This window comes from Dama dama, chromosome X, assembly GCF_033118175.1.
Source record: "Dama dama isolate Ldn47 chromosome X, ASM3311817v1, whole genome shotgun sequence".
Lineage (NCBI taxonomy): Eukaryota > Metazoa > Chordata > Mammalia > Artiodactyla > Cervidae > Dama > Dama dama.
In genome coordinates, this window is record NC_083714.1 from 88,191,234 (window position 1) to 88,214,935 (window position 23,702).

Sequence of the window (23,702 nt, forward strand, 5' to 3'; positions counted from 1 at the left end):
ACTATAAACTTCCTTACTAGTACTGCTTTTGCTGTGTCCCATCAATTTTTGAAAGTTATGTTTTTATTGTCATTTGTCTCAAGGTATTTTTAAATTTCCTCTTTGATTTCTTCATTGTTTTTTTTTTTTAGTGCCCATGTTGTTTAAGCTACACATGTTTTTGTTTTCCCACATTTCCTCCTGTAATTTTTTGTAGTATCATACCATTGTGGTTAGAAATGATGCTTGACATAATTTCAGTCCTCTTGGATTTGTTGAAACTTATTTATGTGACCTGTCCTGGAGAAGGAGACCATTCTATGTGCACTTAAAATGAATGTGTATTCTGCTGTTTCAAATGGAATATTCTGTAGATATATTTTAAGTGATCTAATATGTCATTTAAGGCTGCTGTTTCCTTATTGATTTCTGTCTAGATGAACTGTCCATTGATGTGAATGGAGTGTTAAAGTCCCCTATTATTATTACATTATTGTCAATTTCTCTGTTTATGCCTGTTAATATTTACTTTCTTTATTTAGGTTCTCCTGTATTAGGTATATATATATATATATGTTATGATTATAATATCCTCTTCTTGTATTAATCTTGCTATCATAATATAATTCTTTTCTTTGTCTATTATTATAGATTTTATTTTAAAATCTACTTTGTTTGATGTGAGCTTTGTTACCCCCAGCTTTCTTTTCATTGCCATTTTCATGGAATATCTTTTTCTAGACCTCACTTTCAGTCACTCTGTTTCTGGTTGGAGCATTGATATTTAAAGTGATTATTAATAGATACATACTTATTGCAAATTTATTACTTGTTTTCTGTTCTTTTTCATTTACTTTCTTCCTTTGTGGTTTGATGATTTTCTTTTATATATATATATATATATATAATTGAATAGTTGACACACAATGTTTCAGGAGGACTTCCCTGTAGCTCAAATGGTAAAGAATCTGCCTGCAATGCAGGAGTCCAGAGTTCAATCCCTGGGTCGGGAAGATTCTCTGCAAAATGGAATGGCAATCCACTCTAGTATTCTGGCCTGGAGAATCCCACTGACAGAGAAGTCTGGTGGGCTACAGTCCATGGGGTGGCAAAGAGTTGGACATGACTGAATGACAAAACCAATGTTTCAGGTGCACAGCAAGGTGATTGTTATACATATACACACATATTATTTTTTAAATTATTTTCCATTATAACTTATTACAAGATATTGACTATAGTGCCCTGTGCTATATAGTAAACTTTCATTCTTGTTGCAGATCTATTTTAAATTAGAAATCTAGCATTCTATTTATACTAATTCAAACAAGTGGAATCAAAGTGTCATAAATTTCTTAGGCAAAAATTCATGTTTTCTAAAATATACATATTATACATATTATTTTTATATATGTATACAAAAGCTTTTCTACTCTGTTTGCAATAAAGGGTTGAGAAAGAAAAAAAAAAGAAAAGATGGAGAAATTGGAAAACAAACTAAATGAAATGGGAGCACTGAATATGAAATAGAAAAAGTGAAACAAACTAGATAAAAGTAAAAGATCATTATATAGTCCAGCTGTTTTTAAACATGTCTGCTCATTAGAAACATATCTGGAGCTCTGGAGAAGAATAGCAATACCTAGGTATTTGTATTTTTCAAAAAATTCCAAGATAATTCTGATAGGCATATGGATTTTAAAGAGTGATTACATGTTTTTCTATTAAATTGTAGTTTTGGTGACATAGAATTCTATTATTTTTCTGTTGACCAATTATGATACAAGTCTATTAAGAGATTAACAGTTACATAATCACAATAGTAAAAGATGTTTATTAGTTTTCACAATCAATAGCCAGACAAAAAAATGAAAGATAATTGTAATTGCAAGACATAATGGGAACATGACTAACCTAACAATATAAATAATTGCATACAATTTGGGGGGCGGGGTCAAGCACAGTGATGTGGTAAGTGTAAGTGCATATATGTACATATTTTCATCTGCCCAGCCAGTCTATGTCTTTTGGTTGGTGCACTTAATCCATTTACACTTAAGGTAATTATCGATATGTATGATCCTATTACTGTTTTCTTAATTGTTCTGGATTTATTTTGTGTAGCTCTTTTCCTTCTCTTGTGTTTCCTACCTAGAGAATTTCCTTTGGCATTTGTTGTAAAGCTAGATTGACGGTGCTGAATTCTCTTTACTTTTGCTTGGCTGGAAGCTTTTGATTTCTCCATCAAAAGGAGAGTCTTGCTGGGTAGAGTATTCTTGGTCATAGTTTCTTCCCTTTCACCACTTTAAATGCATAGTGCCATTCCCTTCTGGCTTGTAGAGTTTCTGTTGAGAAATCAGCTGATAGCCTGATGGGAATTCCCTTGTATGTTATTGGTTGTTTTTTTCCTTGTTGCTTTTAGTATTTTATCTTTGTCTTTAATTTTTGTCAGTTTGATTACTGTGTGTCTCAAGCTCCTTGGGTTTATCCTGCCTGGGACTCTCTGTGCTTCCTGGACTTGGTTGACTATTTCCTTTCCCATGTTAAGGATGTTTTCAGCTATTATTTCTTCAACTATTTTCTCAGGTCCTTTCTCTTTCTCTTCTCCTTCTGGAAACCTTATAATGTGAATGTTGGTGCGTTTAATGTTGTCCCAGAGGTCTCCTAGGCTGTCTTCATTTCTTTTCATTTGTTTTTCTATATTCTGTTCTGCAACAGTGATTTCCATCATTCTGTCCTCCAGGTCATTTATCCATTCTTCTGCCTCAATTATACTGCTATTGATTCCCTCTAGTGTATTATTCATCTCTGTTTGTTCTTTAGTTCTTCTAGAGCTCTGGTAAACACTTCTTGCATCTTTTCCATTGTTTTCCTGAGATCCTGCGTCATCTTCACTATCACTATTCTAAATTATTTTTCTGGGAGGTTGCCTATCTCTACTTCATTTATTTGTTTCTCTGGAGTTTTACTTTGTCCCTTCGTCTGGGACATAACTTTCTGCTTTTTCATCCTGATTAACTTTCTGTAATGTGTTTTTTCTTTTTTTTTTAGGTTCTGTGGTACTGTGGTTCTTTTGCTTCTTCTGTCTACCCTCTGATGGAGGAGGCTACAAGGCTTGTGTAAGCTTACCAATGGGAGGGACTGGCTGTGGGAAAAACTGGGTCTTGCTCTGGTGGGCAGGGCCTTGCTCAGTAAATTATCTGCTGATGGGTGAGTTTGCATTCCCTCTCTGGTAGTTGTTTAGCCTGAGGCAACCTAGCCCTGTGGTCTACGGGCTCTGTGGTAGGGTTAACAGTGACCTATAAGAGGGCTTACATGAAGGGGGATCTTCCTGGACTGCTGCTGCCAGCGCCCCTGTGCCTGTGGCGAGCCCCTGCAGACCCATGCCTCCATAGGAGACCCTCTAACACTAGCAGGTAATTTTGATTCACTGTCCTGTGGGGTCACTGCTCCTTTCTTCTGGGTCTGGTGTGTGCAAGATTTAGTTTGTGCCCTCCAAGACCGAAGTCTCTGTTTTCCCCAGTCTTGTGGAAGTCCTATAATCAAACCCCTCTGGCCCTCAAGGTCAGATTCTCTGGGGATTCCCAGTCCCTTTGTTAGATTCTAGACTGGGAAGCCTGAAGTGGTCTTCAGAACTGTCACAACAGTGGGAGAATTTCTTTGGTCTTATTATTCTCCTGTTTTTCAGTCACCCACCCAGTGGGTATGAGCTTTCGTTTTATCATGATTGTGCCCCTCCTACCACCTTATTGTGCCTCCTTCTTTGTCTTTGGATGTGGGGTATCTTTTTCTTGTGGGTCCCAGCATCCTCCTGTGGATTGTTGCTCAGCTGATAGTTGCACTTTCGGTGCTCTTACAGGAGGAGATGAGCATCACCATCTTGAACTGAAAGCTAATGATTTTCTTTAGTGTTATGTTTGGATTCCTTTCTTGCTAATTTTGGTGTTTCTAATGTAGGCTTTTTATTTTTGGCTATCATGGAGTTCATGTAGTTGACCTATAAGTATGTTTACTCTCTGGTGGCTCAGACAGTAAAGCGTCTGCCTGCAATGCAAGAGACCTGGGTTCGGGAAGATCCCTGGGTCGGGAAGATCCCCTGGAGAAGGACATGGCAACCCACTCCAGTACTCTTGCCTGGAGAATCCCATGGATAGAGGAGCCTGGTGGACTACAGTCCACAGGGTCGCAAAGAGTCAGACACAACTGAGCTACTTCACTTTCACTTTCATTTAAGTTCAAATGCATTCTAAAAAACTCTACATCTTTTACTGCCTTCTTTCGTGTTGTGTGCTTTTGTTGTCATATTTTAAAAATCCATATCTATTCCTTAACTATTTATTGTAGTTACATTTGATTTTATAATTTTTATCTTTTAGTCATTGTGCTGCTTTATTTAAGTAATTGATCCACTGTATTTACTGCATATTTGCTTTTATCTGTTGCATTTTTCCTTTCCTGTAACCTCTTATTTCTTGTTATAGCTTTCTCTTTTTCGTTTAAAGAAGACCCTTTAACATTTCTTGTAAGGTTGGTTTAGTACTGATGAGTGCTTTTAATTTTTGCTTGTCTGAGAAGCTCTTTATCTCTTTAAATTCTGAATGATAACTCTGCTAGATAGAGTATCCTAGTTCATAGGTTTTTCTCTTTCAGCACTTTAAATATATCATGGCACTCCCTTCTTGCCTGAAAACCTCCTGCAGAAAAATCAGCTAATAGTTTTATGAAGGTTCCCTTGTATATGATGCCTTTAAAAAAAAACTTTTGCCATTTTAATTTGGACATATATTGTGTAGGTCTGTTTGGGTTCATTTTATTTGGGATTTTCTATGTTTCTTATAATTGGATTTCTGTTTTCTTCTTCAGGAATTTTTCAGTCATAATTTCATAAAATGCATTTTCTGCCCCTTTTGCTCTCTTTTCTCCTTCTGGTACCCTTATAATATGAATGCTAGTATGCTTGATGTACTAGAGTCCTTTAAATTATCCTCATTCTTTTAATTTCTTTTCTTTTTTGCTATTCTGATTGGGTGATTTTCACTTTTGTATTTTTTGGATAATTTATATTTCTTCTGTATCACTTAATCTGCTGTTAATATATTGTTCTTTTCAGTTGTATTTTTCTGCATTCATTGGTTCTTTTTTGTATTTTCTAGTTCTTTGTTAAAGTTCTGTTTTTGTTCATCTATTCTTTTCCTGAGTTCATTTAACATTTTTATTACTACTACTTTGAATTCTTTTTCAGGTAAATTATTTTTCTCTGTTACATTAGGATTTTTTCCTGAGACTTTATCTTGTTCTTTCATTTGAAATCTATTTCTCTGTTTTCTCATTTTGTTTAACTTTCTCTGTCTCTATGAAATTAGGGGAAATAGTTACCTATTCTGATATTGAAGCCATGTCCTTGTGTGAAGGCATCACTGTGCAGCCTGCATATGCCTAGTGACTTGTTGGGAGTGCTGGATTTGAAGTGTGCATGAGTTACATATTCTCTCTGGGTACACTGGGCTGGAGATAGGGCTGGAATCAGAGGTGCTAGAGACAGAACCAAGTATGAATTGGGGATTCTCCTAAGCACAATAGTAGTTGCTGCCTTATTGGAATTGTGGCTGGGGCCTGAGGCCTTGGGGTTGCACTTTTGAGCTGGTTTCATTTTTTCCCTGGTGTGTGTGTCATTGTGAGAGGCAGAATTGGGGCCAGAGGAGTTGGAGCCACTCTACTGAGCAGGCTCTGCTGCTTCCCTGGTGTATGTACACACTTGCAAAGGCAATCTACACCCCGGCTAAGGGCAAGACTGTGGCCCAAGCTGTCTTTGTCCCTTCCCCAATGAGAACATGTGCATTGGCAGTAGTGGCCTCCATCTTAGTAGGGAGCAGTTCTAAAGCAAGAGGAGCTGGAGTGGTAGCCTGGTACAGGCTGTGGGGCATGCTGAGGCAGTCTTGGCAGGTTGGCCAGAGAACCATTCATTTTTTCAGTCTGCAGCATCCATTCTGTGACTGGGAGCCAAGTCTATGTGTGAGCTCTTCAAGAGTGGAGGCTTGGTTTCTTACATCTCTGCGTTATGCTCCACTGATTTTCAAATCATATAAGGGAACTTGATTTCTGAATGTTGGACCTTATGGCTGGGGTGCCTAATATGTGGCTTAAACCCCTTGCTCCCTAAGGAGGATCCCTGAGCCTGCTGGGTCACCCACCAGGGATGTAGGTCCTGACTTAATCACTTCTCCTGCCTTCCTACCAAACTGTGTGTATGTGTGTAGATCTTTCTTTACAGCCTTGGTTGTAGGAGAGCCATTCTTCTAATCTTTAGGTCATTCTCAATGAGAGTTGCTCTTTATGTAGTTGTAGTTTTGATGTGTTTGTGGGGGGAGGTGAGCTCAGGGTCTTTCTAGTCTGCCATCTTAATCCCACTTGTGACCAGTGCTTCTCTTTCTATTCGATGTGAATAGCTACTTTTACTTCCAACTCACAATACTAGTTCTGAAAGAACACAGAGGGGACTTCTTTGCTTTGCATTGACACTCATACTTCAAGATTCAATGCCAACATATCTTGGTCTCTCCCTACCCTCCAAACCCACCATCATTTTATTAAAGAGTCATCAATGATGAATTATTGGTGTCCTTCCTCAACAGCACACTCAGACATGAGTCTACAAGGAAGTGATCCTACTTGGGCGCTGAATCTAAGTTATCTAAGGTGACCATCTCCATAGATAGTCCTCTAGTGAGTTCCTCCCTGCTGTATTATTATTATTACAGTTGGAAACACATTGTTACATTTGTTTGCCCCTTTCTTAAGGTATAGCTGACATACAAGAAATTGCATATATTTGAAGTATAAAGGTTGATTTTTTGATATATGTATACACTCATGAAACCATCACCAGAATTAAGATAATAAACATGTCTACTATCCTCCCCCAAATATTCCTCATATCCTGTTATAATATATCCCTTCTTCCTACCACCCAACTCCCTTGCTAGCTCCTTCTGCCCTTCTTGGCTTTGTTTGATAATGTTGAAATGTTCCAACTGAGAAAAACAGCTAGATTCTCTGGATCTGAAGTAAGAGTAGAAAACATCCCTTGGTTCTTGCTTCCTTTCTCCTTCGAAAAGAAGTCAGACCCTGCCAAAGACTTATCTTTGTAGCTGTACATGAACAACACTAAGACTAGATCAAAGGCCTTCCTTAAGTAAGGAACTAGGAAGTTGAAACACTTCTATAAATTGTAAGTAGGACACTAAAGTTGCAAATTACTTGAAGATCAACTAAAGATCTGAGGTGAAAGCATTTTTTTAAGGAAACTTCTATTGCAAAACAGCATACATTTGAAAAGCAATGATAAGAAAATCTGCATAATCCTGCTACCCTAACTGAACACTGTCAGTCATTTGGCATGTTTTCATTTCTGAATCTCACCTCCCAACACCAGAAAAAATTCTTTATTGAAATCTACTTTTAACACAACTTTTGCATTTTTGTGTTTAACTTTTTGTCTACATACCTCTGGCACATACCACCATTGTTGTTGTTGTTCAGTCGCCAAATTGTGTCTGACTCTTTGTGACCCCCATGGACTGCAACATGCCAGGCTTTCCCATCCCTCACCATCTCTTGGAGTTTGCCCAAGTTCACGTCCATTGAATCAGTGATGCTATCTAACCATCTCATCCTCTATCGCCCCCTTCTCCACACCACCATGTTGCTGCTAAGTCATTTCAGTCATGTCCGACTCTTAGCAACCCCATGGACTGCAGCCTACCAGGCTCCTCTGTCCATGGGATTTTCCAGGCAAGAGTACTGGAGTGGGGTGCCATTGCCTTCTCTGCCACACCACCATAATATAACCATAAGAGAAGGGAGTATATTCTCAGGTTTCAGAGAAAGAATCAACATGTCTTCTTAGAGGAAGTGGCTGCAATGTAGTACTAAGAAAAAAAGCTTTATATTGTGGCTTTGCTAACAGGTTCTATAAAATTAGAATCTATAAAAATAGAGAATGTTTCTTCCTTGTGGAACAAAAAGTTTACAGCAGGAAAGAACAATCCTCAGGGAAATCCAACTGCTATTGTCAAAGGTATACCTTTGTTGGGGGATATTATGGGTAAGGAAGCTAACTTCTGAGTGTAAATAGACAAGTACACTCAGAAGTTAGCTTCTTCACCTTTGTGATTCCCACATTCCCTTTATTAGACTGGAAGGACTTATTTTAATGCTGATTTTCTGTGATCAGCAATTTAGATGACCTTTTGTCTGGCCCATATTTATTGGAGGCAATGAAGTGGCACCCTCTTTCTGAGATTTTCATAAGGATGGGGAGGATAAACTTCTCACTTCCAACCCAAAGATGGTTTTTGAAAAGGAAAGTTATGCTCTGATTTTCTACTTTAATCACATTTTCTTTTAAATCATCTCAATTTAAAATGATTCAGAGTTCTGTTTCTGACCACTTGGATATGCAAGCAGTAAACTGGACCATCAAACTCCAGACAACTCTGCTCACTATATCCTAAGTTGTGTGTTTGTAACCTGTAAACTGCAGCTTCTTGGACCACATTGCATTGACGTGATAGGTAGGCAAAATGGAACAGACTGGAGATGATGGCAATGAAAGAAACTAGAGAACATATACTATCCTTGTACTCATGTTCAATTTCACTGCTGTTCCACATTCTAACAGTAAATGGAATAGAGAGGCAGAACAGGGGAAGAATTTACTTTGAGTGTTGGAGAGCTGCCTTTTCTAATGATTCAACTAAGCTGACTGTGTTGTTCTAGTCTGAGTTCATTGTTTTGGCAAGATTTGAAATTGACACTGCAGGTTGGAAGTTCTGAGATAACTGATGCTAGACAAATATGAGCAAGGGACAAAACCTTTTTAATATTTATTATTTTTAATAACAAGTGACAGTAGATCAGAATCACCTCCTGATGTTTTAATAAACCTTTGTCTTGTTATGAAAATCCTGTTAGCTTTTGAATCAAACACTTGAAAAGGTAGCTAGAGATAGATACCTTTCTGCTTATCTTCTCCCCACCCCAAAAAGAGTGTCAAAGGACACACTCAGCATCAAATGATGAACACAAGTATACATACACAAATGTGCATCCTGGCAGAACTTTTTTATGGTATATTACAAGCAAATTTCTGAAATTGTGAATAACAGAGTTGCAAGGGCTTGCGACTGTAGCTTTCAATTATACAGCTTACCACCTAGTTCCCTGAGTGACTGACATAGCATCGCACACAGGAGTTTTCTAGGTATAGTTCCTAACAGTAAGTGATCCTTGAATTATATTCAATCCATGGTGCATCCACTCATCCTGAATACTGTCTTACAAGGAATTATTACCTAATGTTGCAACTCCCCTGCTGATATCTTAAGAGACCAAAAAGACAATGCTAAAGGAAGGGCATTTTTCATTTCTCTTTGCCTTTCTTTCATTCAGATTTCATTCAGAGACTATGACCTGCTGAATCTCGATAGGCTGAAATCCACGGACAGCAGATGGGGTGGTGAAAAAAGTATTAGGTAGTTCCCCAGGGCTGATGGAGCCAGAGTCACTTTGCACTGAGCCTCCAGTGTTCTCAAACTGGGATATTTTCTTTTTGATCATCTTTCTCTCCTTGGCTCTGCGATTTTGAAACCAGATTTTCACCTGAAACAAAAAATGCTTTGGATTTAATGGGGCAACATACTGAATGCATTTTTCAAAGTCATTGCTGATATTGTTCAGGGACTTTAGTATTAATATTTACAAAGCCTTTTCACATGCATCACTTGAGCCTCACAATGACCTTGTGAAGCATGCCCATTTGACAACAGGTTTTTTTTTTTTTTTTTTAAAGCTGAGACTCAGAGAGGGAAAATATATTGCATGAGATGAAATTGAAATCAAGCCCAGGGCCTCAGACTCTGAATGCAGTAGTCTTTACATTATACCTCACTCACCATCTTTGTTGCACAGGTAAAAATAAATAATGATAGAATGGCAGATTCTGAGACATGGTGATGAAAAGGGAGGGATTTAAATAGCAAAGGTGATTATGACCTGTCATTAAAACACTAAGATTAGGGACTTCCCTGGCAGCCCAGAGGTTAAGACTCTGCACTTCCAATGCACAGGGCACAGGTTTAACCCCTGGTCTGAGAACTAGGATCCTGCATGCCATGTAAAAAAATTTTTTTAAAGTAAGGTTAATGAAACAGAACTGGGTGAACAAGGGTGATGAAGTACTATATCTCTTGCTGTGATATCATTGTGCCTTTATAAATGGTTGAAATGCAGACTACTTGGGATAAGACACTAAAGGACTTTACAGTTCTAGAATTCTATGATATCTAGGATTACTCCTAGACCTTACTGGAAAAATGAAAAAAAGAACATCAAGTAGTTATGTCATATCAAAATCTGGGTGAGTGGAAACCACTGATTCTTGCCAAGATTTAATTTTCACTGAGTGGTTGCAGTAAGCTAAATTTGAGGCAGGAATCATAGGATTAATAGACTACAGAAAATTAAATCTCCTAGCCTGAATAATAGAAAAACTTGCTTCAAGTATAAGCATTGGTATTCATTTACTGTTATAATTTGACTGATATAAGTCAGATAATTGCCATGATTGACAGATTTCCACTTCACACATAGATTGTAACTACTTGGGAAATCATATCAAGGTTTTGACTTGGCTGACCAATTGTATGAGGATTGTAATCCTTCTCCATCCACTATGTCCCCACCCTTGTTTCCACACCTACATAGTGCCCACCACACTAAGAGGTTCAATAGGAAAAATATGGGCTTTAGGAAAGCTTTGAGAATGGCTTAGTCTTCTTTTGCTTCCCTCCTGCTTATAGATGTCCTTAAAATCTTAGCCTATTGAAATGCTTATATGAAAAATGTTAAATGTACTTCCGGTATACCTGTCTCTCAGAAAGGCCCAAGTTGACTGCAAGCTCTGATTTTCTCCGAATGGTGATATATCTATTGCAGTGGAATTCTTTCTCCAGTTCCAACCTTTGATGATCTGTGTAAACTACACGGTACTTTTCTTTTGTCCTGGTTTTCCCTGTTAGGGGAGAAAGGAGTGTATTTAATCGTATTTTTTTTCCTTTGGAGATTATTTTGGTTGGAGGAATCAGAGCCACTGTTCCTACCCTTAGCTATTACTTTCAAATATAAAACAAGTACATTTTTTGAACCAAATATGTCATAAGTCCATTTCTTCATTAAGTACTTTGTCATCCATGGCTATTTCACACACACACACACACACACACACACACACACACACACATGCATTCAACACACCTATCACAGCACCATTGACATACTGTTACACCAAAGCATTTTAAGGCAAACACTTTAGCCATGATTTTCATTCCTTTCCCACGCACATATGAGAACAGTATTGGCAATAGTAGCACCATCCATTATACATGCACTTCCATTTATATTGTATACAGTTCTTTCATGTTGTCTCCTATTGAACCTTTCTCTCACCTACCCTTTCAACTTCTGTAGAATGTGTCTTATTCCTATTGTACAGAGAAGGAAACCGAGGCTCAGTGTAGGTAAGTGGCTTTGTGCTAGTGGGCTTAGGAATGGGGACCCAAACATATACCTCTGACTCCAAGTCCAGTGTGCCAAATGTTAGTCCTAGTTTAAATATGCTGGGCAGCATAAGGATGGCCCAAGTGTAGCAAACTGTTTTGTGATACTGACATTCTTATTACATGCACATTCTAGAGAGAATTTCATTTGGATAGTAATTAAGAAAGAAAACATGTACTGTCACTTAGATTCTGTTCTACAATAGCTCTATGGGCTTTCCTGGTGGCTCAGACAGTAAAGCGTCTGCCTGCAATGCAAGAGACCTGGGTTCGGGAAGATCCCTGGGTCGGGAAGATCCCCTAGAGAAGGACATGGCAACCCACTCCAGTACTCTTGCCTGGAGAATCCCATGGATGGAGGAGCCTGGCGGACTACAGTCCACGGGGTCTCAAAGGGTCGGACACGACTGAGCTACTTCACTTTCACTTTCTTTTCACCTATTAGAAAAATAGTTTAGCTTTTTTGTTGCTGATGTTGTTTAGTCACTCAGTTGTATCTAACTCTTGCAACCCCATGGAGTGTAGCCCTCCAGGCTCCTTAGTCCATGGGACTTCCCAGGCAAGAATACTGGAGTGGGTTGCCATTTCCTTCTCCAGGGATTTTTGAGGGAGTTTAAAAAAAATTTTTATTCCTGAATGGAAAATGAGTGGGGGAAAGTAGGGGGTGTTGTTGACTTTACCAGAATAAAATGGGTATTCTAGTATTCTTTGAAAGGATATCCAAACATTTGCTTTGTGTTACAACGTTTAACTAATTTCTCATGCCCTCCTTCAAATAGAGTTTTATTCCTCCTTTTAAATTTTCCAAAGGTGATTAGGAAGTTTCTTTTTCTTTTCAATTTTTCTAACCCCCTCCAGGATCTTCCTCCTTTTCTCTATAGCTTTTGGCAACCCCCTTCTGATCTTCCCTGGTTGTTTTTGATGTGAAGTTTTGGGGAGCGATCTGTAAGACAAAGGTTTCTTTAAAGTGTTTCCCTAAACTCCATTGAGGTGTTAAGATGCAGCACAAGCTTAACAAAGAGCTACATAGCATCAGATCCCATCTTGAACCCTCTTTACATTCAGGAACACCAGCCAATTGGTTTGGAATTTACAAGCCCTAAACAAATGTCAGACACCCTTTCATCTCCAGGAAAGAAAAAATAAAAGGGGACGTGAATGTAGAAACAAATTCTAGAGGAGAGATATGTTTTAGGATTAAGTCATGGACTAAAGAACTAAACAAAACTTTCCTTCTTGAAAATGGAAAATGATGAGCTCCAGTCAGCTAATCTATCTCAAAGGCTCAAACTATGAGCTAGTTTTCTCTTTGTTTGCTTGTTTTTCATGGGGTTTTTTGATACCAATTTTTTAAATTGAAGTATAGTTGATTCACAATATTGTGTTAGGTTCATTTGCAACAACCTGGAAAGACCAAGGCAATATTATGCTCAGTGAAATGTCAGACAGAGAAAGACAAATACTATATGGTATCACTTATATGTGGAATCAAAAATATAATACAAATGAATATATATGCAAAACAGAAACAGACTCACAGATACAGAAAACAAACTTCAGCTGCTTTTCTGAATCTAGGAAACCAAAGTTCTGTCATTTGGTATGTTACAAAGGCAGAATGTATATTTGAGGTCACAATGAAAACATTGAGGTTTAATTTATTTCTAGAACCTAAAATCTTAGAATCAAAGTATATCTTTGAAGAGATGGTCCCTAAAACTGTTCCTAATCCCAAAGTGACTGAGTGTTTAAATTCTAACTTGAGGCAGAAGTTAAAATTTAATGTGTGTGTGTCTGTTTTCAACTCTTTGATAATCAGTAAATATAACCAGACTTCAAGAACTCTGGAAGGTTGCAATTCTTCCCCACCCCCACTGGTCATAAATTCCCCTCTTGCAGTTTCTTCTGAGGACAATAAAGTCAATACCAGGCCTCTTTATTTGCCATGAAAATCCTCACCCTTTCCGGCAATATAACCCCTAAAGAAAGGAGGGATGAGGAAGAGCCAGGCTGCATATCAAAGCCATGCAAAGTGTTAAAAAAAAGTCTGTTGCCCCAATCTTATGGATAAGACCTCAGACCTCAAGACTAGATTAGTTGGAAATACTGACTTGCACGTTTAACGAAGAGAAATGAATTCTCATTTCCTGGTGCTCCTCTTGTGTCCTTCCTCCCAAGCTATTTTCTTTCCAGTTACTTCATTGTCTCTTCCCTTAAATGATGAAGTCTGATTGACTGGGTTTTGGACATTTTCTAGTGGAGCATAGAACCATATTTCCATACTAAAACACTAACAAAGTGCTAAAAGCAGTAGCTTTTATTGTTCAAGCCATTCTCTTCTCCCAGAGACTATGACAGTGCTGAGGGTGAGGGCTTCCCCTTCTCCAGCACTATTGTGAGTTAATCTACGAAAATAACAAACTTTAAGTTGTATTACAGGGCTGCTTCAAAGCTCTGTGGTGGGATTTCATTACTTGCCCTGACCAACGACTTTGACAAACCTCTGTAGTTCCCATAAGGAGACAGGATCCCTACAGAGTTTGCAAACAAATGTCATTATATATGATGACTTATCATCACCTAAATGTGCTCATTTGAGAGACTGGCTGTGAAAGTGCTATTAGGCAGAAAAGCACTCTCCAAACCTAAGGATTATGATGATGGTGACAGTGAGGGTAAAGATGATTAACACCAATCCCTTTCAATAGGGAACAGAGTGTAATTAACACCATCATAATGAGTTTCCATGCGATGGTAATCTTTTGCTGCTTTTAGTTAAAAATTGCATCCAAATTCATTTATAAAAATTGTCCAATTTAAAAAAATGATCAAAACCAAGAAAGATAATGATAAGCTTTAGGAATTGCTAAGTAACTCATTTTCTGAAATGTCCTAACTGAAGAAAACCTTTTAACTTCCTTGGTTTTCTGTCTTTTGTCCAGTGGGTTAATCAGAATTATTCAAAGTCACTTCCTTCTCTCCTCTTCTTTCCCACCCCTAAAAACAAAGCTCCTCTCCAGCCCTGCTTAGGTTACCACCTTTCCAGTACTCATACAAGGCTACAACTCTGGGTAAAATAAAAACAAAATGAAAAAATCCCTAGAGTAGTGCAGTCAATGTTTAAAATATGAAAATACTGAACTTTTAAACTGACAATGTTTAAAATATGAAAATGATGAACTTTTCGTGGAATATCTCTGTCAGTTTCCTTTTCACATAATTTTTGAAACAAGGTATGTTTTCAAACAGACTATTTAGGGAACAAAGCAAAAATAAAAATATCTCACTTAAATCAAATCTCTTAGTGGACAGTCATTTATTCTGTATGTCAGTCCCCTTTCTGTCATTCAAAAATCAAATGCCATGATAATCACTATGAAATGTTTTCCTATTGTCCCCTAATGTGCGTATTTTTGTTTCTTTAACTTAAGGCTAGTTAAAACATTCTTAAATAATATAAAGAGTTTTCATTTGACTATCATAATCAAGGATGGGTTACTTCCACTTTGTAGATCATCTGTTTTGTTCTCAGCCATAAGTCAAATGTCCTATAATACTACAGAGCGAAGTATAAAATTTAGGAGGATCTGACTTATTCACTTAACAGATATTTAACACTCATTATGTACTAAGCATACAAATGGATGCCTTTTGGTTTGGAGTGATACAGAGAGATGATCAGCTTAATTTTTTCTCAGGTTATCAGTTCATAACCTGAGATCTATGGAAGGGTTTTCAGTGTATCCATGAGTCTCCCCAAATTATTCAAATAAATGACATATGTGGGACTTCCCTGGCAGTCCAGTGGTTAAGACTCTGTGCTTCCACTGCAGAAAGCATGGGTTTGGCCCATGGTCAGGGAAGTAAGATCTTATATGCTGCTTGGCAAGACCAAAAAGTAAATAAAATTTTTAAAAATCTGGTGGAAAAAATGAAGTGTGTACATATGCATTTGTGCCCTTGTGCATTATTCTGGAAGAGGGTCCATACTTTTCATCATATTCTTGAATCATTGCTAAATATGTACTTAGGCTGCAAGAATAAAGCAAAGGGGTATTTTTATAAGACATTAAAATGAAATGGTGATTGAATTTAATAAAGCCTCATCTATAGGATAGGCTGCCACAAGTTAGTGAGGTTCTAAAATCATTCAATTTAGAATTTCTCATAGAAGTTGGAGAGAAAATCTTGTGAAGATGGTATTGTACAGCAAGGTTTGAAGACTGAGCTAAAGATGAAGACTCCATAGAGTAATTTAGAGCCCCTTTCTAAACTTCTCCTGGCACCAGAATTATACAAAAGAGAGACTCTGACAAATGCAAATGAAGACTATCAAACAGAGAAACCCATCATATTTTCTCTTTTAAACAGAAAATTCATGACTCAAGATAATTATTTTACCTTGTCCTTTCCTTCCACTGTTTTGTCTTTCAAACAACATACTAGTGACTTTCCTTTTTTAAAGTATTTCAAAACATAATCCTGAACTGGAGCAGCCACTTTTCTGGCTTTTGTGTCTTTTGCTGTTGGTTAGGTCTTAGTGAATAGGTGTTAATTACAACCCTAAGATTAGATATAACAACAGCCCTGACAGTGCCCCACCCTAAGCTTACTTTCTATTCTTTTTAGCCCACCAACTCACTCTTATTTCAAAAGGCAATATGCAGATTTACTTACAAACACTTTAGAGCTAAGTATTTAAGCTCTACTCTTAATTTGGGATTGTTACCCTAGTAATGTCCTAATCAATTGGAATTGCCTCCTCCAGGCTGAGTACTCTCAGTGATAGAATTTGGTCCCTTTCCACCCTCTTGCTTTTGCTATTTTTAAGCAGAGAAAAAGTGCAGAACTGTGAGCAGAAGCATAATCATTATGGGCAAATGCTTTTGAATTGTCATTTCTTCCCCAGAGGGATGAAAGTGATAGAGCTGAATTTTACTAATTTTCTCTAATGAAAGGGAGTGATGAGTTGGAATAAGAATGTGATAAAAGCACAACTATAGCTGAAAACAAACATCTCCCCACCTCCCTCCTCCAGCCCCTGTCCAAGATTAAAGCAGAGTATACAGAGTGCACCCCCACCCCCACCCCACACCCCTGCACACACCCTCCTCCCAGTAGCCGCCAACCAGTAGCTTGCTGGTAGGAGCGTGAGTTGGCATTAGGCTGAGATCTCTGGGCTTTCCTATGTGTCCTGAAAAGCCTGTGTCCAGTCCCTGCACCTCGAAATGCCTGCCTGTACTGTTAGGAGGGCTTTAATCCCTTTAACTTTATTGATGCTGGGGCTGATATTGGTGCACACCCCTGGAATGTTAGGGTTGAGCAGCTTATTATGTCCCAGTGGTGTGCTGTAGCTTTCCATTGGTGGAAGGAAAGTTGTACAAAGGCATTGGGTTTGAATTCAGCTGGCTCCTGACAGCTTGGGCAAAGGAAACTGGAGCCTCCTTGAGAGTCCAGGGTGAGGAGGTCATTTTGCTATAAGGGCCTTTGAGGCTAAACTGGACTGCCTATTGCCAATCAAGCACTAAACCTAAGTTGACCATCACCAGATTTGGGGGAGAAGCCGACCTGCTCAGATAGAGAAGGCTTTGAAGTGAAACAGGCGAACAGCAGTGACTGAGCATAAAGAAACGTAGTTGTCCTCTCCTCATTCACCCACTGACCTTCCCCGTGAATCTGTTTTCCTATCTGGGCAACTGTAGGGTTGGATCTTGATCTTTGTGGCTCAGTATGTCCATCGTCACCGCGGTTGCTCCTTTGGCTGATCAGAAAATGATGAAAAAGTCCTCTACTGTCAGCTTAGTTCCAAGCACTACACTCTGTTTTTGAGCAGAGGCACAAACGAGGGAGGTCACTTGTGGTCTGGGGCCCTGGGCAGCAAGCCACGTAGTGGTCTCCTTAGCTAAGCTGTTCGGAGAGAAGTCTGAGAAGTAGGAGGACCAGAAGGTCAAGAGAAGTAGAGAAGAAGCAAAGGAAGGAAAAGGATCAGAGCATTGGTATCGGTTACTCACCAGTCACCTGCACTGTCTTGCGCATCCATGCATAGGGGCTGTGACGGCTTCTGCTAGAACTCTCACCTGCGATGCCGGCGTCGATGGGGAACAGTGATCCTCCCGCTGGGGTTGGCAAGCTGCTACCGCTGTTTCCACCCCCTGCGGGGCCCAGGTTGCTATATTCCGGTGAGCTGAAAGCGGCGGGGCTCGAGGTCATGTCGTTCATGGGGACCGTACCCATAGTACTGGATGGCCCGGGATACACGCTCCAGTCTTCACGGGGGGGACTATAGGGTGACCCCCAGGCTCCCAGCGGTGGCCCGTGAGGATCCATACCAGGCATATGGGGATATCTCATGTAGTGCGCATAAGAAGGGGCCGCTGCGAAGTTGGAGGCTGGCAGAAGACTCCCACCATCCCCAGTGGCACCAGCCCCGGCGGTGCCACCTCCTGCGGGGCTCCTGAGAGTGCTGGAGTACATGTCTGCTTCTTTTTCCAAAAGGCAGCTTCTGTACATAGTGGCTTGGATATGAGAAAGGAGCTCCCTAAGGCATCCTGAAGTCCCTATAAGGTCCCAATCCGACTTTGAGAAGCAGTAGGGAACCAGAAGTTTAGCTGTGCTGCACGCCCCTCCGACTACTCCATAGGCGTTTCCTACCCTGACGGTTTCCAGGTGACTGGTAGCCCTGTGTAGACGGGCCCCCAATTGCTGGGCTGACGTCAAGGGGCTTTAGGCTTTTACATAGCATTTGCATTCAAATGAACGGCCATTTCACTTTCACAAGGACTTGTTCACTCTACATCCTCTCCAAGAGATCCTGTGCCTTTCAATCTCATCTTTCTCGCTTTTGTCCACCTGATCCCATAGCACTAACTTTGCGCTTTTGGAAGCAGGAGCTCCTCCAGAGGTTTCTGACCAGTTCCCGGCAAAGTGAGATAGAGAGGTGTAGAATCAGGGCAAAATCCTGTTATTTGGTCCTTACCCTGTGGCTTCTTCCCTTTATGCTGATCTTCTGCACCTAGTCTGCATTCTTGGTATCTTCTCTGCCCACAGTCCCTAGCACAGGCACTCCACATGGCACTGGCCCATGATAGTACTAAAAAGGGCTCTCCCGTCTCTTCATTGCCCACCCCCCAATAGGAGGAGAGCTTTGTTTCTGAGGACAGAAATTCATTTCACAACTATATATTGTGTGCCTACTATGTGCTAGCCTGCTATAGACTCAGGGGATAGAGCAGTGAACAAGACAAACATTCCTGCTCTGCCTTCCTGAGGTTATATTCCAGTAGGTGATAGGCTGGATTAATTGAATGTTTTACAAATGTGTACAAATTAAAGAAAGATAAAGAGAGGATGTTATGAAAACAGAAAGGAAAGAAGGAGAAGACTCTTGTGGATAGTGAGTGGGCTTTCTTAGTTTCCTGTCAGTTCACTAGTCTTGCTTGGGTGTCTCTTTCTGCCAGTACTCACAAAGAGCCAAATTCCTGCAGGCTCAAACTCAGAGCAGCTGAAGCTCCCAACCTGCTTTCACACTTGCAAGTTCCTTTGTAAAGTTAAAATTGTTGAAAAAGACATGGAGTTGCCAGTAAATGCCAGTGAACTCAAGATTTTACTTCAAGAAACCAGATCACCTCTTGATGACAAAACCAGTTTATATTCCAGTATTCCTTCTCCCTCACTCCTGCCCCCTCCCAAAGCCTACCACAACCTTTAATTCAAGATGTGTTTCTATTCAGAGAATATGCTTCTCCATAAAGTCCAACACAACCTGGCACCCTCATTAACTAACCCTCTTTGGCTTCAGAAATATCATATTACTTCTGGGAGTTTCAGGGTTTCCCCTTGTATAATAGAGATACTAACAGTGTCTGTATTTTGAAGGCAGGATTTCCTGAGATGATGTATGCAAACTGTTTAACAACACTTGGCACACAGCACAGGACCACTGTATTCATTAATTTACTCAATATTTATCGAGTGCTAAGTGCTATTCTATGTATGGAGACATCAATAGTGAACAAAGCCCTTGTTAAGCTTATATTCTCAAGGGGAGATATACTAATAAGTAATTAAATTTTATGGTATGTCAGATAGTAATAATCAACATTGTAAAGAAAAAGAAAGCAGCAAAGAAAATAAGGAATGCTAGAGGATGTTTCAATTTAATATATGGTGGTCTGGGAGGACCTTACTTAGAAATAATATTTAAGTAAAATATAGAAAAAGTGATGGATTGAGCTATGAAGCGAGGATCCAGACAGAGGGAACAGCAAGTAAAAAGAAAAGCCTGTCTTTTATTGGAGAAATAGCAAGAAGGAAAGTGTGACTAAGAGGTAGATGAGGTCCAAACATTAATAGGGTGGGTCATTTTTAATTCCTAAGCTTTTACTCTAAGTGAGATAGGAAGACATTATAGGGTTTTGAACAGATAAGTGACATGACTTAAGTTTTGAAAAGATTGCTTTGGTCATGGGATTAAGAATAGACTGTAAGTGGGCAAAATAAAATCAGGCTGGTTAAGTAAAAGGCTATTGCAATAATCCAGGTGAATGGCATTGGGGATGGAGAGGAGTGGTTGAATTCTGGATATATTTTAAAGCCTGCATTGGAAAATGAGAAGGAAGAGAAGGAACAAAAGTAATTGGTCAGCAAAGACTAATTAAAACCCGGCACTGGGGAGAAGGGACTAAGGAGCAGGAAAATCACATATTTATAGGCACTTTGTGTACATGACCTCATTCAATCTTCGCAATTTTACTTACTATCACTCTCATTTTAGAGACAAAGAAATCAAGGCTCAGAGAGGTGGCATGACTATTTAAATGAACTACTGGTATGTAGTAGAGCTAGGTTCCCACTCTAGGTAGCTCAGATTGCAAAGTTCATGTTCTTAAGTTGGAACCAGGCAAAATGTACAACCTCAGGGCTTAGGCCTGGGACTTGGCTTCTATTTTCTTTCTCTGTTCAGGCTCCCAGGCCCTACATTCAATCCTTTTCACAACATAGACCCAATACCCTTGCATTATTATCTTTCATCTATTCTATCTTGAGGCAAACTGGTCTATCTGACATTTGAAAAGCTATATCAGTATGGAAGCATATTCAGGACCTTTAAGACTAAGCTAACCAAATATTGTCAATTTATCTATGAGGAAACAGAGGGTCTGAGTGGGGAAGGTAGTCTTTAAGGCAGTGAATGACAGAACTGAGATTCTTAGGTCTGTTGACTCCCAGACCAACAGTCTTTCACGTAAAAAAATGTATGTTTGCTTATGCCTAGACAGTTTTTATGCATAAAAATTGTTTCAATTCTCCCTAAAGATTCAGCTTAAATGTCACCTCCTCCCAAAAATCTTATGTTATGATACACCTCTCAGAGAGTGTACTTCCTCTTGCCTGAATCTTCTTATCAACTCCCCCACTGACTAATACTATTCTTGTCCATCTTAGTATTACTTGGGGTCTTATCTGAATATTTTGGAATTTGAACACATTGAAAAGGTGTCAGGGGGCATGTTTGAGCCCTGCAGAATGGAGTGTCATGCATATGATAGGATCTCAAGAAACATTTGTATGCTGAATCAATAAGTGACCTTGGAAATGTAGATTTTAAGTCACCATTTTGACTCAACTCTAGGGATGTCTTGAAGAGAAACCAGTAAGTTGTCCAGTGCTTAGTGGAACTTGGCTTCAAGATTACTTTAGTTTTGTGTTTTTGTTTGTTTCTGGAAATGGGAGTAGAATGTGGGGGCAGGGAGGTGGGAGAGAGAGGCGGAGTGGCAGGAAGGTTCAATCTACTTTATTTGACTGGAAATTTTGATTTCTCTTTTTTTTAACCTGGAAATTAATCAGAGAGGAAACCTCACTGCAGAAAGCAGAGTTGTTGTTGTTCAGTCACCAAGTCATGTCTGACTCTGCGACCCCATGGACTGTAGCACTCCAGGAAGCAGAGTGGCCAGCAGCAAAAGTCAAAACCCACAGGCTGAGGATCAGGGCTCAGGCTATACAAGGATTATCAAAGCAGTTTGGACATCCCTGACTGTTGTCTCTCAATTCAAGCTTTGCACTTTGGGCTCTGTAAACAGCATCCTTCCACCTACCAATTCTTACCTACCTCCCTGAGCTACTTGGAAACTTAGTGGTGTGTCTTGGGACAAGAAAGAAGCCTTGTCGCCTTTTCATCCATCTTTGACACTGTGATGGGCTTTTGTAATTGCAAGGCCAGACACCCTCGAGAATGAGCACTGCTAGGCTCTGATGTTGTTTAGCTGCTAAGTCATGTCCGACTCTTTTGCGACCCCATGGACTGTATAGCCCACCAGGCTCTTCTGTCCAGGGGTTTTCCAGGCAAGGATATGGGAGTGGGTTGCCATTTCCTACTCTAGGGGATCTTCCTGACCCAGGGATTGAACCTGCGTCTCCTGCATTGCAGGTTAATTCTTTACCACTAAGCCACCAGGGCTCTGGCCTACTCCAAAGTATTGCAGTAGGGGCAGGACCAAGGAGTGTCTGGAGAAAGATTAATATTCTTTGACAGGAATGTGAATAGTCAGGGCAAGTACTCCTTGGAGTGGTGGAAGGCCAGGGATCTGTAACCACCCTACCCGCAGGTCAAATTACCCAGATCTGGGTTAGGAGAACAAAAAGAATGAGGGAAGTCTGGGCTTTGAGATGGAGGCAAAAAGACAACATAGTGGAAAAATAGGCTTCTTGTCCATCAAAAGGCATCATCAACTCTAGAAGAGAGAAGATATGTATAAGGAAGCAAGCAAGGGCTATTGCTTAATGCCAAGACCCCAAACTTAAGAAGGTTAGGTCAGGGGAAGGGTTTACAGAAGAGAGAGGAGGAAGACAGAGAGGCCAATCATACGTGAAAGTTTAGTTGCTTAGTCGTGTCCGACTCTTTGTGATCCCATGGATTGTAGACTACCAGGCTCCTCTGTCCATGGGATTTTCCAGGCAAGAGTACTGGAGTGGGTTGCCATTTCCTTCTCTAGAGGATCTTCCTGACCCAGGGATCGAACCCAGGTCTCCCACATTGTAGGCAGACACTTTACCTCTGAGCCATCAGGGAAGTCCCATAAAGGATTAAGAGGATTAATGAGAGATTAAGAGGATTAAGGTAGGTTGATTAATCCTTAATGAGAGGATTAATGTAGGTTGATTCTCTGAAAGAAAAAGAAATGCAAATGCGTGCTATATTTTTAGGGAAATAGAACCAGAAACCCAGTTCACAGAGCATGTACTCCAGGTCAGGACCAGCGCTGGTTCCTTTCCAATGTGAACTTCCATTAGGGTCGTTACAATCAAAGGCAGTAGATGGTATCAGCCCTGGTTTATAGTGGTGGGGGGATAGAGGTGAAAATGGAGATTCAATGAGGTTTAGTGACAGGCCCAATGACAAACATCTAGTAAGAAGGAGCCAGTAAATCACTATGGCCATAATGTTCACACAGGGTCTGGGGATCAGGACTTGGAGAATTCCTGGCAATTCTATAACAGCACGCCTAGTCTAGTTGTTATGCCCATACTTACTGAACACAGGATACAAAAAAATTGACATAAGCTATAATGGTAAAGATTTAGATTAGTTCTGTAAAAGAGCATGTACACTATGAGGGCCAGGAAGCACTGTGGAGGGTGAACAAGTTGATGAAAGAAACATGATGTGTGGTCTTTTTAGAAGTCAAGGTGGCATTCTGTGAGGGATTGTTTCAGAACAGTTTGGTTTTGAAGCCAATATAGTGATTGATGTGATTGATGTTTGATTTTATAATGAGCATTTTTACTCTAAAAGACTTGCTTTTAATTTGACCCATCTCCAGTTCAGTTTCCTTATTCTCTCCCACTTAAAAATACCTTTAGCATCATATAATCTTACTATTTTAAAAAATATTTATTTATTTATTTATCTGGCTGCCCCGATCTTAGTTGTGGCACACAGGATCCCTGATCTTCACTGTGGCATGTGGACTGTTTAGTTGCAGCATGTTGGATCTAGTTCTCTGACCAGGAATTGAACCTGTGCCTCCTGCACTGGGAGTGTGGAGTCTTAGCCACTAGACCCCCAAGGAACTTCCCATCTTACTACTTTTTGCTCATTCTCTCACTGAA

The 23,702-nt window shown here is 39.8% G+C and overlaps 1 protein-coding gene across 1 annotated transcript; it reads right to left on the reverse strand.

Moving 5' to 3' along the window:
- Positions 1-9,432: 9,432 nt before the first annotated feature.
- Positions 9,433-18,104, reverse strand: CDX4 (caudal type homeobox 4). The gene is made up of 3 exons (XM_061136689.1): positions 17,606-18,104; positions 10,905-11,050; positions 9,433-9,639 (listed from the first exon to the last, which is right to left on the reverse strand). The coding sequence occupies exons 1-3, from the start codon at positions 18,102-18,104 to the stop codon at positions 9,433-9,435; spliced, it is 852 nt and encodes a 283-aa protein (XP_060992672.1).
- Positions 18,105-23,702: the final 5,598 nt, after the last annotated feature.

Coding starts and splice junctions, on each gene's coding strand:
- CDX4 (XM_061136689.1), bottom strand. CDS start 18,104: ATGTACAGAAGCTGCCTTTTGGAAAAAGAAGCAGACATGTACTCCAGC. Junction 11,051..17,605: donor CAAGACAGTGCAGGTGACTG/GTGAGTAACCGA, acceptor CTCCCCTAACAG/GGAAAACCAGGACAAAAGAA. Junction 9,640..10,904: donor TGGGCCTTTCTGAGAGACAG/GTATACCGGAAG, acceptor TTTTTGTTTCAG/GTGAAAATCTGGTTTCAAAA.